The following is an 18742-nucleotide window of genomic DNA, read 5'->3' as shown; positions in this document are numbered from 1 at the left end:
TTTAACATTGAATTGCATCCATGGGGATGGAGGGCAGAAGTTTGAGATGGGGAGACCTTACCGTTCCCGCCCCGGTCCACTGACATCCTTACTCTCAGTATCATTGCAATAGTGTGTGGTCTGACCCAACCTTGTTACCAGATATTATGTTTCTTATTAGACAAACCATAGCAAATACATGAACATAGCTGTTTTGCAAAATAATAAGCCTACAACCATGACTATCTTTTTTTTTTTTTTATAACCCGAAGAAACCACACCTGGTCGTGCTAACTCAGACTGCCATACCTACGGCCGGCAGTGTAAAACTCCAAGGCTAAGACTAGGGGTGGCAATCGGGTCGGGTTGGCGGGTCAGCATACCTCAACCAGAACCCGACCCATTTATTAAACGGGTCGGCTGTGGCAAACACTAACCCGACCCATTTAATAAACGGGTAACCCGGCATGACCCGCCAACCCGTTTAATAAATGGGTTGGGTCGGGAAAACGGGTTGGCGGGTAGCGGGCGGGTCGGGTTGGTGAACGGGTTGGCGGGTCAGCGGGTTGATCCACCCGCCTAACCCGTTTATTAAACGGGTCGGGTTCGGGTTAGGGTTGGCAGGTTGGCATAACCCGAACCCGACCCGTTTAATAAACGGGTTAGGCAGGTCGACCCGTTTATTAAACGGGTTGGCTTAAGCCCAACCCCAACCCGCCTAAGAGGCGGGTTGGCGGGTCGGGTTGGCAGGTCGTGTCAGGTTTTGCCACCCCTAGCTAAGACTCTTGCCCTGAGGTGAGGCCTATGCTACGCATTCACCACAACCATGCATGATAGAAAACACTAGCACTCACAAATCACATTTTACTCCACAAGGAACCAGGGATGACTCAAGAGAAGTTGAGGCCCCTAAATGAAGTCTCCAAATGAGGCCCTAAGCTTCTTCTTTTCCAAATTTCACTAATATTTTGAATATTACACAAAAAAATATAATATAAACAATATTAAATGATATATTAAACATTTTTTCATGAGATATTAAAAAACTCGCTTAAACTAACATCTCATGTTTTTGTTTTGCAAAATCCTAAAAAATACAATAATCACCTGTTGTTGTCATAGTTTTGATGGTGCAAGTTTTTTTTTTTTTAACATAAATAGCATTCATTACCTAGCATGTATGTATTGAATGTTGCATAACTGTAAAGCAGCAAAAGCTGCAGGGCGGTTTAAAAAACTCAATGCCACATGACAGGTATCATTGATTCTGAAAAATGGCATGTTAGGTTGACGTATGAAAAAGGAGAGCTCACCTCCAGACGTGGAAGAACCTCTCCCACACCCTCTTAGATATGAAACTATTTCAGGTATTACAGAGATTTTTTTAAATTTGAAGGCCCCTCTAAAATAAGAGGCTCTAGGCGATGGCCTCAAAACTCAAAGAGGCCTTCGAGGAACCTCCTATTCTCTTTGATGATTTGAGAGGAGGCAGAGGACACAAGCAAGACTTAATTTCTAACCTCCTCTTGCTAAAATTATGGCTAGATGAGTTGGGCAACCTCCTTGGCTTGAAACACTTGTTTCCTTTGAAATCTTCTTCTTTTAGGTTATCCCAACATAGTTAACCTCTTTTAGCTTTAGATGACTTCCTTAATTCTCTAACCATATTCCTTTCCTTATCTCTCTTAATCTCAACAACTTTATCTAATGAACTGTTCTTGCCTTAGGAAGCTGGCATTCTTTCATTCATCCTAAAGGTCTCATAGGATGCACATGTGATGTGTGGTACTCTAACATCTACTAGATATAGATACATAGACTAAGTCATAAATCCAGATTAGGGTGGGCACAAATGTGTTTGTGTGGTTCACACGCATATATATTCCTGGCAGCCTGTCAGATGAAGGAAAGGACTTTGTGATTGGAAAAAAAAATGATGCACCATTGGCTTGGCTTGATTTTAATGGGGGAGCCTATGATATCAAGGCCGGCATAAATTATAGAATTGGAACCCGAATATAAAATCAACACATACTGGTAGATGCCATGGTCGATGTGACGTGTGGGTGATCGGCATTCTCTTCAACCTATCGATGCCCACGATGAGCCCAGGCCTTCAAGTCGATTGTGAGCATGATCCTGAACCCAAATGAGAATTACGAGGTCACAAGCTATAGGCTTCAGATGCACTCATCATGTAGCCAAGCCTCATATTTATAGTGGAGGATAAAGGGGTTACAGAATGTGAACCCCTTTACTTTCACGTAACCCCTACCCTACTAAAACCCACTAATTACCTCATTAGTGTTAAATCGGGTCACACTATGGGTTGGATCCAAACACAAATGTTCAACACTCTCTAACTTGACTCATTAACACTAAAACGGTATTAAATTTAGGTTTATATCGTTATCTCGACTTAATTCTTCATGTGGGTTCACATGCTATCCTGTATCACAAGAATGAATCATATGAGTCATGGAGATAATCACATCTTTATGAAATATCATATTTTCATGTACTACAATATAATTCATTTTTAGTGTTTTAACATGTTAAGATTACCTTTATGAATAAGTTGGTCTCTAACTCATTCTATTGGTCCTCTTAATATTGTTATTTTGTTATTCTCTCTAACCAAATGAGAGATCCTTTAGGCCGAATTGACACTGGGTTTAGGAAAAAAATAAAACAAGTTATTCTCAATTGGTGTCTCGTTAGATACCTATTTTGGAACGAGTCAACTCGATGACTCAATAAGTTTGCCAACCTTTGTAGTGGTGGTGGTGGTGACGACAATAGTGATGGTAATGACGATGGTGGTGGTGGTAATGATGGTGATAACAGTAGTGATGGATGATGATGGTGGTGGTTGTAATGTTGGTAATGGTAAAGACACGGGTAATGGGGGTGGAGTGAAAGAAAAGTAATTGTAAGTAAGAAACAAAAGTCTCACAATTTCAGCTAGTTTACACTATTTGGATTTGTTTTCACTACCGGAGGGTGTTGGAGGTTTTCAGGTAGTTTAATAATTTTTAATATTTTTTTGTATCTTTGGCTTAAGTTTTTATTTCAGCCATGTTGGATCCAAACGAGGCTGAGAGTAGGGGGTACCACTTTAAGTTTTTGGCTTAGGTTTTTATTTCAGCCAAACCGGCCTGATGGGTGATCAGGTACATCAGCATACTTAAAGTTTAAAATCATTGCATCAAATTAAAAAAGCAGTAGTTTTACGTGATGCCCAAAAGTCAAAGCTGCACCACAGTTTTTCAACAAAGTTTTGTCCTGTTTTATGTCGAGGCAGGGCGGGGCTCCCGTTTTCCCTCAGTCCACTGCCATCCCTAAAGAAGGATTGGGGATGGGAAGGGGCAGGGCAGGGTGGGGCAAGGCGGGGAGCAGGATAGGGACTGAGCGGGGTGGGGGAAAGCGTAAGTTCATCTCCGCCTCCATCCCTGCACGGGTTTTGATTTTAACCTCCATTCTCGATTCATGTTCTCAATCCCCGGTTCAAATGGGACAAGACAAGGTGGCCCCCGTTTCCTCCTGGTCCACTACCATCCCTATTCTTAACTTAATGGCATCAATCCTTGAAATGGATGGTAGAAATTCGTTGAACCAAGAAGCTTTTAGTATGTTTGGGTGCCACTCATATTTTTGATGAACCAAGGCTCTTAAGACAACAGTTTTCTGTCCAAAGCTCCTTGGACCTGATCTGCTCTCTCTAGCGCAATGGAGGTGGCAGATTTGGACCTCTCACCCCACCTTTTAGTTGTTTTTTCTTTCAATTGTATTTTAACTGCCTGAGCCGAGCCAAGCTAGCCTGGCTCCAATTCGAGTTGATATATATATATATATATAATTCATGTACTACAATATAATTCATTTTTAGTGTTTTAACATGTTAAGATTACCTTTATGAATAAGTTGGTCTCTAACTCATTCTATTGGTCCTCTTAATATTGTTATTTTGTTATTCTCTCTAACCAAATGAGAGATCCTTTATATAAAATCAACAATGCATTGAGAGATCCTTTATGCAAAATAAAAAATACACGAATACATATAGAATTAATTCATTTTCACAAATGAATTGTCATACATTAGAAGGAATCAAACAAACCCATCTCATTTATATGTTGAGAATACAATTTCGATGTTAGACCTTTAGTAAGAGGATCCACAATCATTTCTTTCATACCAATTGTATCAATACATACCAGATGATTCTCAGTATTTTTTTTAACAACAAAGTACTTTAACTCTATGTGTTGACACAAGATTGAACTCTTGTTGTTATTCAAGAAAGACATGACAGCTTCATTATCATATAAGATCTTTAGTGGCCTCTCAATAGAGTTTATTATACCAAGATCCATAATGAACATTCTAATCCATATAGCCTGAGATAAAATCTCGTATAAAATCAATAATTTCTGCCTCAATGAATTTTAAAAATTCCTTCAGTGTCCTGTAGTGAGAGATGACACCTCAAATATTCTGAGTCACTTGCGATTACAAAAGCAACATGCTAAAAATATTCGAACACTCACACTTCTTATAGACAACCTTTAGAACGGTTGTTTTATTCTTCATATAAGTGAGAGATTAATTGCTCTATACGAGATTTATATTAAAAAGGTAAAAGTGAGACCATTTATTATTCACTTTTTCTGCGATAAGCATAATTGAGTCATTATTGTTCTACTTTTCTTGAAACGATAATACTCATAGTTTCTTCGTCTCCTCAATTAACAAGGAATTGACTTCAGTTGGTAAAACTAGCAGATTATGTAGCCAAAGGCAATTCAGTATTGTACTTTTGGGTATAAAGATGCTTCATGGGTTGGAATACACATCTACTATTACATTGTGTGTGAATTTGAAACATAACAACCAACCTTTAGGTAGAATCATTGTTTCATAAAGTCACACACAATCATAATATTGAATCTTAACATGTTCAATGAATCATCAATCAACACAACTCTGATCACTTTGGTAACTGCATGAGTCAATCAATCAAGATCTTTTATCTAAATCATATTCTTATTATCGAGCATGTCCATGCGCACATGATAATGCATGTATATTCATGATGAAATATGCATTATATCGTTAAAATACAAGTTCATGTTGAAACTTATATGCATAAACTAATTTTGATGATAACACAATAAAAATATGATGAATTTAGTCATAATTCATACTTAAAAATATTATGCATAACTTTAAATAACATAAAACATATGTATTAAACATGCAAAAGTCATGCTTCCTTAACAATAAACACTTATAAAGCATGAAAAATAATAAAAACACACTCTTATAGGTAAAATCCAGGGTTTTCAAGCTGAAACTGGTTTTAAAGCACACTGAATCAGTTTGAAACAGCCTCGAATCAGTCATATAAGGGTTTGAACCGGTTTTAAAACTAATGAACCGATATAAAACATGAACAAAAGCTCATAAAACCTTATAACTGAATAAGAAAATCCCTATCCTTTCACATATTCATGAAAACAGGGTCTCTACATCTCAAAATTGGTGAAAACTGATAAGAACGAGTAAAAAATGGATATGAACCTAGCCTAAAAAGTATCGTATCAGTCACAAAACCGGTTTAGGTGTAAATAGTAAACAAACCTCTTATTTGGATCTGATCTGATCCAATCTAGATCCAGATTCAGTTTTAATGGATCTCAGGTTGGATGCCCCCCGTCCGGATCCAATATGGATCTAAACCCATAATGATCGGATCCCGAATTGAATGTAATGATCCAAACCCGATCTGAATCTAGTTATGATTGGATCAGCTTCTTGACCTGGTCTAACTGGATCAGACCAGGCCCGAATCCAGTTGAATCTGGATCACAACCCAAACTATCTGAATCAGACCAGACTCGAGACCCAAATGGGTCTGGATCCGATCAAGTCAGGTCAGATCTGATCATCGACCTGCTGTTCAGATCATACCCAGACCTGGAACCCAAATGGGTTCGGTTCGGATCCAGAGGTTCAGAACTAACCCAGACTCGGGATCCCAAATGGATTCGAGTCTGGTTCAAACCCTCATGTCAGGTCTGGTCCAGTCTCTTGAATCGGGTCCAAACGTCGGGTCTAGATCTAAGCCCGATCCGCCTAGACCAGAGGGCGATAAAAAATGCCTTTCGATTTCTGAGAAAACCGAATCCATTTTGGTTTCTCAGAAACTAAAATGGCACCCGACGGTGCCCTAATTCTTGTAAAGGAATGTTGTCGCTCTTCCATCATAGAGGATGACTCCGGTGAGGCTGCCTGTGGAATGCCACCACCGGCGAAGGCCCCCCGGCGTGAGGTAAGGGTTTACATTTTTTTTATAGTCATAGGTGTTGCTCACTCCATCGGCGGTCGATCAAAGTTGTCGGTCGCCGGCCTCGACGGTCGGTCGATGGCGACGGTGACTGCCGTCACCACCATCGACCTTCTGGTGAAATCCAAAAAGGGGAAGAAATCCATGTCGATGCGGCGACGAACCACCCTTTGGCCACTGGCTCAAGAGGCCGGCCGAAACACCGCTGGTGATAGCAGTGCTCCTGAGACCATCCACCTCTGCCAGCGCCTTTGGTTTTTTCGAAACCAAAAAGGGCAAAAGCCCTTTCGCCCTCTCTGAAGTCGAGCATGGAAGTACTGATCGATCACTACCCTCCCGTTACTGTTGATGGCACCAGCGAGGTTGCCGATGGTGCGATCGTCTGCCCCTCACCTCCCCGATGAATGCCAGTTATGTGAAGGGCATCTGACGGTGATCGGATGACCACGACGCCCCTCCCCCTTTTGCGTTTCAGCAAAGGACAAACTTTTTTTTTATGTACACTGCCACCGGGGCAGCTGTCACCACCGGCGACCTGCCGTCGCCTGCCCTGCCGAGGCGGATAGCAGACAGAGATTTCACATGCCTCCCCCCCCTCCCTACTACTCGCCATCACCGACACCGGCCACTGGCACGATATGCCACCGGTGACAGTGACTCCCTGTCGTCGGTCTCCCTCAATCAGTGTCACAGGACTCTTCTGCCGGCGAGTCCTGTCCGCTAGCCCAAGCCAGTTACCCGACTAGGCTACAGCATATAGACGTTATGATCAACATTTATTATAGAATTGAAACTGAAATGCAAAATCAACATATAGACGCTATGATCGATGCGATGTATGAGTATTCGGCATTTTTCTCAGCTTATCGATGCTCATGATGAACCCAGACCTTAAGTCGATGGTGAGCAATTACGAGGATACTAGCTATAAATTTCAATTGTCCTCATATTTATAGTGGAGAATAGGAGGATTAGTCCTTCAAATTCACGTGACTCTTACCTCCACTAAATCTCACTAATTGCCTTATTAGTGTCAAACCTATGGGTTGGATCCAAACCCAAATGTCCAACAATCAAAAAGCTTGTAAATGTCTATTTGTTGGCTTTGAATTTTACTCTAAGTTTGATGTGTTTCTAGACAGCACTAACCTTCTTATTATGTCAATTGTCAGGCTGCTATATGTATAAAAGAAATGACACACATGCAAAGAAGGAGATGATCTCCATTTAGACCATTTCTTGACAAACTGTAATCTATTTAACAAATATAATGAAAAAATCTTAGCACTGCAAAACATGAAACTTAGAACACATTAAGCAAAAAAAGTACGAAAACCCTTGAGCTTAGCTTATTACATAAGTGCTCTACACGTTTTTCCCTCAGTGAGGATCTACTTAGTTTGGAGTTCATTCACAACAACAAAAAACAAATAAAATGTTCTAAATAGCTTGTTTGGTTAATTGATAGAGTCTTTGAAATCAAATCATCTTGAAAACCAGAAACTCGGAAGACATTTGATAAAAGAAGAGGACCAAAATTTCTCAAAACTACAACAGTCCTACATAAATTATTGGGTGGTGTTTGCCATCACCCATGATTATATTACCACAACCGTAATAAGGCTTTACATTCAACTCACTTGAATCACCCATATCATATCATGATATGAAACTTCCAAAACCAACTACCACATGCTTTTAGGCACTGAAGGTTGCATTTATTTTTAGAGGAATCATGAAGAATTTTATCCAAGAAAGGTGACAAGTGGTCACTGTCAGATATAAGAGACAAGTAATTCAGACATTAGCAAACAAGGCACCATTAGGTCACTTTGACATTGTGCATGTACCAATATCCCTATAAATGTCAGTCTGAATTAGGCTAAGAGACCATTTCCAAATGGTTCTCCATTTTGTTTTTAATGGTTAGAATGTATGCCAAGTAGATGTTGGAAGGAACAAGGCACACATTAACTTACTGAAATATAGACAATGTTTCAAAATGTGTTTATCTTCTTTCATGATATTTATAGACTCAAAAAAATGAAATATCATATATATATATTATTTTTTCTTGATCAAGGATAAATTCGTTCTCTTCAACAAGAGACACCCTAAGACTGGTTCACGCTCCACAATTCAGTCCAAATTCGCAATTCGAGCTGTGTGGATGCATCACCATACATATTCTAGAAATATGAACGGCCCTTGAGTACCTACCTCGATAATCGTAGGAATACCGGAATCCGAATCCAAAACCGTGCAAGGGTTCGATTGCGATTTGGGATCGCTGGACTGGTTCTCCTTCAAGTTGTGGTTGCACCAGCAGCTACAACAACTCTTCTGATGGGATTCTTTGAAGGAGAATGAAATAGAAAGGAAGAAGAGAAGAAGAGAAAAGGAGAAAAAAAAAGGAATTGAAATTTGAGAAGGAGAGGTATGGGCGTATAAGAGCACTCTATATAGTTGAGTTGACCCACACCCAAGGGAAAATAGAAACTTCCTTAATACCTTGGGCTTGCTGCCTTGGCAAACCCATTTTATTTCAATTCTTTCCTTAATAACATTGGAAAGAGGGAGAGAAGAAATTTGACTTCTTTAAATTCTTTCTCTAACTCCTCTCCAAAAATGTTAGAGAGGGAGAGAGGAAATCTACAAGATATATATATATTCTTAATTTAGCTAGGATCCTTAACTAACTTCTTTACTTAAATTACCTAATTAAGTAATTGAATTAATTAATTTTACAGAGAAGCAAGGTGGGGCATCTCACCTTGGCTTGGGCATGGTGGGGGGCGTCTCACCTTGGCTTGGGCATGAGCCCCACCTAGGGCGCCCCACCCCCAAGGGTCCAACTTCTCAAATTTGTTCTAACTTAAGGTCTAATAAAAATCCAAATCCACATTAACCTTGAAATATTTCACTTTTAAATTTAAATTACATTTCTAAATTATATCCAAATTAACGCCAATTCCAAATGCATATTTAATTCACTTCAAATATACACTTAATCAAATTCAAATGCACATTTATTCTGGATTTCAATGTACATTTATTCACACATAAATATTCAAACCAATATGAGACATAAAACTTTATTTATATTTATGAGAAATTTATGAAAAAATTAACAGGTGTTACAGCTTGCAAGTACAATGAAAATAGATGATTTTAAAGCTTTTATGATGCAAGAAGATTCAACTAATTGTACCTTTGTTTAGTCAAACTAAGTATCTCAATAGCCTTCATGGCTGATCTGTTTAACAAATGAGCATAAGATGAGTTATTTTATTTTATATGGAAGGACAAACGTATCGTTTTATACCTCAAAGCAATTAAAAAGTATATGTATTTGAAATGTAAATGTTGGACGGCTTTTTGTAAATAGCTAATAAGATGAGCAACCTTTTTGTAAATTATTTTAGAAGTGACATGGTTTGCTTGTCAATTTCACCGACCAAATTTGGGATGTCATCATGTCAACAGATCGGACCAAGTTCGACTTTTTTTAGTTGGATTTAGTAAGCCAAAATAATATTTGATTATAATTGCATGTATAAATGATTTTGATTTTTTGCTATTGAATCTGACAAATATTCAGATTTCATGGATGTCAAAATCCAATTACTTGTAAAAAAAACAGAAGAATGTGGTATGAGCTCTTCACCATCTGATTTTGAATGTGGATTTGAATCTGTTAAGCCAATATCATATTAGTCAGATCAGGTATTGGCCACATCCGATCTAAATCCAAACCATTTATATCTGCAGACCAGATGTAAAACTTAATTTGAAAATCTGAATGAGACCCAAGTTCAAGACCAACTGATATACTAAAATGGACCTAGTTTTAGGTCATGGACCAGACCCACATCCAACCCATTTGCAAAGAAATTCAATGTTGGTATGAGAATAAAAACCACTAACAATCGTATGGCAAATGTCTTGCTGTCTAAGACAGTCAATATATTGACCCAAGGAGTTTGGCGTAGTGGGATGAGGCCTAGACTGTTAGACGGGCAGTCTAGGTTCAAATCCCATGGACGTCATCCCCCTATAAGCTTCAGCTTGGTGTTGGAGTCTAGGGTTTAACCCTTGGAGTTTCACGCAGGCATAGACAGAGACTGTAGTACAGCAGGCTGAGCCAGCACCAGCACAGCTAGGTCTATGCACTTGAGGCGGTTTCTCCGGGTCAAACTTACAAAAAAAAAAGACTGTCAATATATTATGATATTTTCCAAATGTTATGATATTATACTTACACAAATAAGCTTATATTGAAGTAAAATTGGTAAAGTATCAATTAATGTACTTTTTTTTCTCTCGAAAAGCATCAACTTATGAACTTTTTCTTGAACTACATAGTAATTATTTTTCCAATACAATCTTTCTATATTTAGTTATAACATAGGGTAAATATCTACGATATTTTGAATCCAACCCATGACCCACTTGGACCCGATCCAGGTCCGGCTCATTCATCCCCATGAGGTTTTAGCTTACTAATCCGAGCATCCGCTTAAACCCGACTCTGCTCTCTCTCTCTCTCTCTCTCTCTCTCTCTCTCTCTCGTGGAATCCCTAACACTATAAAAGGGCGCACCGCGTCTCTCTTTCTCTCTCCAATTTTCCTCTCCTCTCGAGAAGAGCGTAGCTTCTTCTTCTTCTCTCTCTTTCTCTCTCTCTCTCTGACGATCGTCGATGGCGCCGACGGATCCCGAGAAGAACGAGCCCGAGGAAAGGGCCGCCGGAGACGACGAGGACACTGGAGCAGTCGTGGCGCCGATCGTCAAGCTCGAAGAAGTCGCCGTCACCACCGGCGAGGAGGAGGAAGACGTCCTGCTCGATCTGTAAGTAACGAGAGGGAGAGAGGGAACTCTCCGATCCGATCCTTGTTTTTTGCTTGATTCCTTCTTCAGAGTGGGGTTTTTAGGGTTTAGGGTTTTGGTCCGATGTGATTGCTTTCTCAGGAAGGCGAAGCTTTATCGGTTCGACAAGGAAGGGAACCAATGGAAGGAGCGGGGCGTCGGGAACGTGAAGATCCTGAAGCATAAGGAGAGCGGGAAGGTCCGGCTTGTTATGCGGCAGTCGAAGACCCTGAAGATTTGCGCCAATCATCTCGGTACCGTTCGATTTGCTTGTTCAGGCCCTGGCTTTGATCTCGGTTTCGTTAGATCTGGTACAATTTAGGGTTGGGTTTCTATGGCGTAATTTGTTGATGATGGAAGTTTTCGGTTTGCAGTTCTGCCGTCTATTTCGATCCAAGAGCACGCCGCGAACGATAAGTCTTGCGTGTGGCACGCAACTGACTTTGCCGATGGTGAATTGAAGGATGAGCTCTTCTGCATCCGATTTGGAAGTGTTGAGAGTGAGTGTCGTTTTTAGAGTACCTTTTTCTTTTACTTTTTTAGTTTGTTTGGTTATCCTTTTGGTTTCCGTTGCTTGTTTTTGTATCCCTGTTGTTCTTTTCTTGATGTAGTTCGCAATGATAAAACATTTTCTAAAACGTGGTTCTGTATTTTGGTGGAAATTTTACATTACATGCTGAATTCTGATTTTGGGGAGTTCATTAACTTGTTTCTTCGAGTTTTCTTTTGCTTACATGTGGTTTTGCTTCTTTGGAGTCTTTACCGGCTTGTTCAGTATGGGTGATTACTATCGTTCTTTGGAGATCATAAAGGGAGTAATGATTTCTGTTAACTTGTGGCTATGCGCCATTTCCAATAATCATACTTGCTGGGTGCTTCTAACCATGGCATTTCAGGTCTTGTCTTGTTTCACATTACCTTATTTGGGATCAAAGCCTCAGGCCTGTTTTTTTATTTCCTCTCTCTTTCTTCTTCAGTGGGCTTTTGGCCTAGTCTTTCTAGCACTTCCAGGCTTATCTATACCCATTCCCTGACTGCATAAAGAAAAAAAGAATGAATAAATGAAAGAAAAAAAAGAAAATGAACCATAATACTCACTCATACTTAAAATATTCTCGTTTAAGCAATCCTGTTACCTACATTTATGTATGTGCCCATTTATATTGTGGATAATTGCGTAAAGACTAGGTTAAATAATAAGTTGTAGCTAAACTATTAGGAGCTCTTTTGAACTGAATCCTGCTTCCAATTAGTCAGGGAAATTCTGCCTAAAAGACAAAATCAGCCAGTTCATCCATCTAATTAGAATCATCCAGTTTAAGCATAATTCATCCTATAAATTTTTTTCATGGTTGTAATCATATTTGTGAAGAAATCCTTCTGCTCTGTAACAAAACCCTTTACTGGGGTTTGCTCACAAATTCCCTATGGCTCATGGTTGCATAAAAGCAATCACTTTCATTCTTTGATTGAAGTTTCTTCAAATCTGCTGAACTAAGTGTCTCTAGGGGATGAGAACGGAAATAGTCGAAGCATTTGCTTAAATTTGTTAGAATTTGTTCTTCTCTTTATTGGTTTCTTACTTAGTTATCCATTTATTATTTTTGTTATTTAAACTCTAAAGGTTTCCCTTAAACCTTCATGACTATATGCTGTTTAACTTTATGATTTTATTTCCATGTAATACTGTTAATATTGAATTAAACGATATAAGTGGAATATTTATGGGACAAAAATATCTATAATGGGAGTGACTCAAAATCATCTGTGCTATGAAAGGAAATGAGTGTGAAGTTTACTGATTCATCTGAATTTGTTCAGATGTATGTTCATCTAGGGAGGAATCTTGGGGATATTTTCTTGCTGTCATTATTTTGAATCACTTGGTCTAGTGCATAGAAGAAAAAAAATGTAAAGATAATTGAGGTGTGAAATTGCATATTCAGATCTGTGATGACATCGTGGAATTCTATCTAATTGACCTAGGAGTGGTGCAAGATAAAAATTAGTAGCTTTGATGATGATAATGAGACAGGCTCAAAAAATGGTAAAGTACTATATCCTAGCTGTCTATCAATTTTGTCATAGGGGTGGCCCCACATCATCAGACTCATAATCCTGTCACGCTTTTGTGAACGGTTTTGGTTGGCAACTTCTCACTCCATGCATCGCTTTCGCTACAAGTTTTTCATTTTGGTCTTCAAAATGGGAAGCAAACATTATGAGTATGAGCTACATTCTTTCTTTGCAGTGTGGATCTGGAGCAATAAATGCAAAACTACAGGCTTCATAGGAGTGTATTTTAGTGTCCTATGCTGAAAAAAAAAGTTGTTACAGCATTCAAGATCTCATAATCTTGTGTTAGTCTATTTCCATAGGAAAACCTGGATGATCAGATTGAATTGTCTGGACATCAACAGTCCCACAAGCCAGTCTTAAAAGCTGGTTTTAGTGTCTAAATAAAAGGCAAGAACAAAGAGACATGCACACTTAGGTAAGTGGAAAAAAACAAACTAATGTGCATGGCTTTTAGTGGATGCCTATGTCACAGGGATTCGGCAAGCAGGGTGCCGCACCCGCGTCGACGCGGGTGCGGTCAACCCGATGCACCCAGGGTCATTTTTGTCCTTTTTGGATTTTTTAAAAAAAATCGCCCTATGAAATAGGCTGCGGAATTTAAAAAAAAATTCTTTGGGGGGGTGGGGGTGGGGGGATGCCCCCCTATGGACCCCCGCCTGCTGACCGCGCTGGGGGGAGCCCCCGGACCCCCCTTCCTGCAAGGGCAAAAACAATGAATCAGGCTCCACAACTCATCACTTTCATCTTTGGGGACAACCATATAAGATAAAAAAATGGTAAAAAGTAAGTTGGGCATAAATGTCATGGACCTTAACAGCTACCATACATTATATATATATATATATATATATATATATATATATATATATATATATATATATATATATATATATATATATATATATTTGCCCCTGCCGCACCCCCGCACCCGGGTTTTTTGGAAGTGCCGAATCCCCGCACCCGCACCCATGTGACATAGGTGGATGCTAACATAGGGCTGGTAAACGAGCTGAACGAACCGAGCTAAAGCTTGGCTCGTTTTGTGGCACCTTGATTCCAGTTCAAGCTGATAATGATCCCAAGCTTGAGCTGAAGTAATAGGATTATGGAAAATAAATTGTTTGAGAGCATGTAACAGTAAGATTTATCTCTAGACCTATTGCTTGCAAACCAAATGCTTCAATCATTTGTTCTACACTATATTATATGATGCATAGTATATCTAAAATATATTTATTACTACTTAATGAACTTATATGAGTAGATTCGAGACAAATGCCTATTGTTCATTTTTGGCTTGCTGAGCCTATTTTACAAGTTTGAATGAGCTCTTTATAAGCCAAACGAGAAAAAACACGAGCGGCTCGGTTTGTTTCCTGCCCAAATGGTAACAAGTTGACATCAGTTTTTTGCTCTGAACAAGTTTTGACCACATGAGAGTTTGTTGCATTAATTGTCAGCATGACGAACAATTTAATTAACTAAAGAAAATGCAAGGTTCATCTATCAGTTGTGCTTTGAGAACACGATGCATCTTTTTGAAGCTTGGCTCCACTCATTGCAAGGCTATTACTGCAAAGAGAGCCTGCACAATATGTGTAATCGAGCGTGATCTGTGATTAATGAAAATTCATGTGCAGCATTTAAATGGTAAACAGGCTCTTCAGCTTTGATGGCAATCACTGCATATTTTTGTCATCTTTTCTTCAAGGGCCGCTCATTTTCTTTGTTAATTTAGTCTCATGCAGTTATCTTAAATTATCAAATGGAGGATGCAATCAGTATATGTGCTTGAGGCCTTAATTCATTTTCCATTGAAGAGCAAAACCCCTGACTTCATTTTGAATTTTTCTTTTTCCTTAGATAAATATAGAATCATTTTGACAAATGGTTTCTTTCTTTTCTTACCCTTGTGTAGACTGCAAGAAGTTCATGGAAATGATTCAAGATATCGCTGAATCCCTGGGTAAAGAGGGGGTAGAGAACAAGGACGCTGCAGCGACTGCTGATCTTCTTGATAAATTGACTGTTGGAGGTGAAAAGGATGGAGAATCCAGCAGTACCATTACACAAGAAAGCAAGCGCAAACCGGTTGAACCAGTTGAGGAAAAGAAAGCTGATACAGAGAGACCAACTAAGGAGTGAGTAAACTAGGGAAGGTAGTCCGTTGATTGATGTGGCTTGATGGCCTGCATATTTTTATCTTTGTGAATGCTGGCATTACCGAATTGGACTGGAATCCGTTGAACGAAGTCGTGGTGCGTCCCTCAGGTCAGTCCAAGGCCAATCTTTGTATTGGTGCTTTGTTGCATTGTGGCGCGGTGCGTCCATCAGGTCAGTACAAGGACAGAGTCTTTATATTGCATCGTGGATTGAGGTTTGTGTGGCTTTTTAGTGTGTGAGTTTCTAGGATCTCTCTGGTTGCTTTATGTTTTGCAGGAATTGTAGTCGTGGTATACTTTCCTGTCGAGATTGAGTTTGTGGTGTTGCTATACTTGTCAATATGTTTTATTATTTTACAAGGTCATTGGTTCAAAAGGAAAATTCCGTTTGGATTGGTTGCCTCCTATGCTTGGAGTTGCTTGTTTTTGTGGTTAGGCATCTTTCAACATATCTGATGTTCAGGTGCCTCTGAGTGAGCTTTACTCTGTTTGATGTAAATCTTGCATTGGTTGATGGGGTGTGAGCCAGCCTTGATTGACGACTTGAGCCGTGGGGATTAAAAGACCGGAAACCAATCTACAAATAGATCTTCATTTGAACTCTGTCCACCATGTTACCTGCTTGAGCAACCTGATCAGCGGTCCATCTCAAGGTAGAAGCCCTTGGATTTTCGGTCTCGTAGGGCACGTCAATCCTTTGACATTCATCTTGAGATTCCCTTTTGATCATGTTAATTTCTTTTTGCACATGCATGCACGACTTGGTTGTGTTTCCTAGGCATTCATGTGTTTTAAGTTATGTTTGGGAGCCTTGAATCGGAGGTTGTGTTGTGTTTTCCACCATGCTCTCATTCTCTTGCTGTTTGGGAGCAGCGGTGTTGAAAGATGTTTTTAGCAACTCCATCTCTCAACATCACTTTGGTGACACGCTGGAAACGGAAGCAGTTCAGGTCATGCTGAACATGAGTGTTTTTGCTCATGGCGCCGTCTGTTTGCATTTTGGATGAATGCCACGTGCTTTTGTTGACTTTTGAGCTTTTTAAAATGCAAATCGGATGGCCACGATGTCCGCATGAGCAAAAACACTCATGTTCAGCATGACCTGATCTGCTTCCCACTGAAACCATGTTTCCATCCCATTTCAAGGCTCCCAAGCATAGATAGTTGCTAAACGTGGCCTTGGCTCTCTGAGTCGTTTGGTGGAACAGGTTTTAAGCTTTTGTTAGAGCGTGAAAAGCAGCTTTGTCGGTACCAACGGGGCTCTGTGTGGTTGGTAGCAAGGTTGTTAAATGCGATGAGGCGAAGCGAGGCGTGCGCTTCGCCTCTCACAACTGGACTGGAAGTGAAGCGGTGGGAGGGGAGGCAGTAGGAGAAGGACCACGCATCCAACTGGTACGGAAGCGAGGGGGGGCACGTCCGGTGGTCGGAGAAGACTGAGCAGCCAACGGCGAAGTTCACCACCGGGGAATTTGTAACCGGGAACTGTGATGAGAGGCAATTTGCGCATCACAGCAACGCCTCAGTACCTTGAGCGTGTGCCTCGCCTCTGAGGCGCTTCAGGTACTGAGGCGCCTCTCACAACACTGGTTGGTAGGAGCTGTCTGTGCACGTCTCCTTGTGGTGGGATGTTGCAGGTTCAAAACCGCTGGTGGGGGTCTCCCTAACCCCAGTTTGCGTTGAAAAAAAAACAGCTTTGTAGGTGGGCCAAACATTAACTTTGTGGGCGTGTGGACCTTAGATGTGGACGTTTAGGTGATATGGTAAAACAAATCTCTGATGTTCTTTGGGGGAATGCTAGAAATCGCACTATGAAACAGTGACAAAGAGTTCTAGTGGTATTTCAAACTCTCCTGCAAAGGGAAGCCAGAACAATGAGTTCCAAGATTTGCATGAACACTGCTTGTTCCCACGTTTGCTAGTCTGTGAATAATGTGGCTCTTTGCAGAGCTTGAAGTTCTCAAACAGGCGTGCAGGATACTATGAGAAATTAATTCTTTTGCTGGCAAGTGGCCTTGTTTTCAAACCTACCACGCATTCGCAACTAAGCTGTCACCAAACATATACTTTGAATTTGAACATCTTAATCAAACAGATTGTGGGTTATGTGTAGGGGTTTCAACCAGTCGGATCCATTTAAATATATGGGTCCAAACCTTGGTCTGATTAAGTGATGCGGGTGTTGTATCTGGATTTGGGTCAGATCAGATTTTTAGAATATAAACTATACCTGGTCAGGATAAGAATTACATAAACCACTGGTCTGTCCTGTAGAATGATATTTTTTAAATATTTTACGTTAAAAATTGCGAATCTTAATCGGAACTGGGCCTGACCCAGGTTTGGTATAAAATTTTGTAAACCATACCTAACCTATTTAATAATGGGACCTCATGAGTCTGACCCGGATAATTGATTGGACCCCTTTCTTTGTAACCAAATCTAGACCCTATAAGATTCAGTTTGGGACATAACCTGATCGGTTGACAGTCCGAGTTACGTGAATGGGAAATGACAAGGCAAGAAACTGGCATACATGCAGTAGGAACTTAACACACACATTTTTGTGGGTGTGTGGGGCCCACACACCCTTCCATACTAATAGACAAGCCCTATTGGTGGCTGGCTATAAAACTAGACAGTAATTCAACCACCCATATCAGCGTGGTTCAAACTGGCAACGTCCCATCACATGGTGACTTGCACAAACTGCTCCTACCAAACAGTCTCTCTCTCTATCTATCTATATATATATATATATAGAGAGAGAGAGAGAGAGAGAGAGAGAGAGAGAGAGAGAGAGAGAGAGAGAGAGGAACTTGGGACCTTATTTGTATTTTCACTAAGTTCATTAACATCATGTAAGTCAAAAGTTTTGGAGGGCTGTAAAACTTGGATGACCAGCACCTCTTTACTTGCTAATACTAAAAGTTAAAACTTGTGTTTTTAAAGAAATTAACCTCACCCACTTCATTTTTCTTGTTTTTCCACTCCAACAAATATTCATCTCTAAAAAACCTTATAGCTTTGCCTAACTACGTCTCTGCTTCTTTCTGCATGCAAGTTGTGGACATGAAAGAGGAAGATTTGAGCTTCATTTACAATCTACCGTTCTCCACAAGGTCGACATCAAATGTGCTGTCTAGAGGGCTTGGCACACCTGGCTTTCTTGGTCAGCTTATGACATTCTAAGTTGAAGGACATCGTGAATTTGATACCTGAGATGTCATCCCTTGTTACAAGGCTAAAGCGTGGGAGGGTGGCAGGGGTGATTTACTTGATCCCTGAGATTCTCTCCTGTTTTTCATG

At 40.1% G+C, this 18742-nt stretch overlaps 1 protein-coding gene across 1 annotated transcript; it reads left to right on the top strand.

Annotated features, from left to right (window-relative positions):
* Positions 1–10913: 10913 nt before the first annotated feature.
* Positions 10914–15812, top strand: LOC149848384 (ran-binding protein 1 homolog b-like). Its single transcript, XM_089994002.1, has 4 exons — positions 10914–11177; positions 11298–11449; positions 11570–11695; positions 15193–15812. The coding sequence occupies exons 1-4, from the start codon at positions 11029–11031 to the stop codon at positions 15417–15419; spliced, it is 654 nt and encodes a 217-aa protein (XP_089850128.1). The 5' UTR covers positions 10914–11028; the 3' UTR covers positions 15420–15812.
* The last annotated feature ends 2930 nt before the right edge of the window (positions 15813–18742 follow it).

Source organism: Nuphar pumila, chromosome 1, assembly GCF_984573655.1.
Source record: "Nuphar pumila chromosome 1, dmNupPumi1.hap1.1, whole genome shotgun sequence".
Taxonomy (NCBI): Eukaryota; Viridiplantae; Streptophyta; class Magnoliopsida; order Nymphaeales; family Nymphaeaceae; genus Nuphar; species Nuphar pumila.
Note: the sequence above shows the minus strand (reverse complement) of the source record. Positions and strands in the feature narration are given on the sequence as shown.

Excerpts from the sequence above, each read along its gene's own strand:
- LOC149848384 (XM_089994002.1), top strand. The coding sequence starts at position 11,029 with ATGGCGCCGACGGATCCCGAGAAGAACGAGCCCGAGGAAAGGGCCGCC. Across the intron at positions 11,178-11,297 it reads GAAGACGTCCTGCTCGATCT|GAAGGCGAAGCTTTATCGGT; the intron begins GTAAGTAACGAG and ends TTGCTTTCTCAG. Across the intron at positions 11,450-11,569 it reads GATTTGCGCCAATCATCTCG|TTCTGCCGTCTATTTCGATC; the intron begins GTACCGTTCGAT and ends TTCGGTTTGCAG.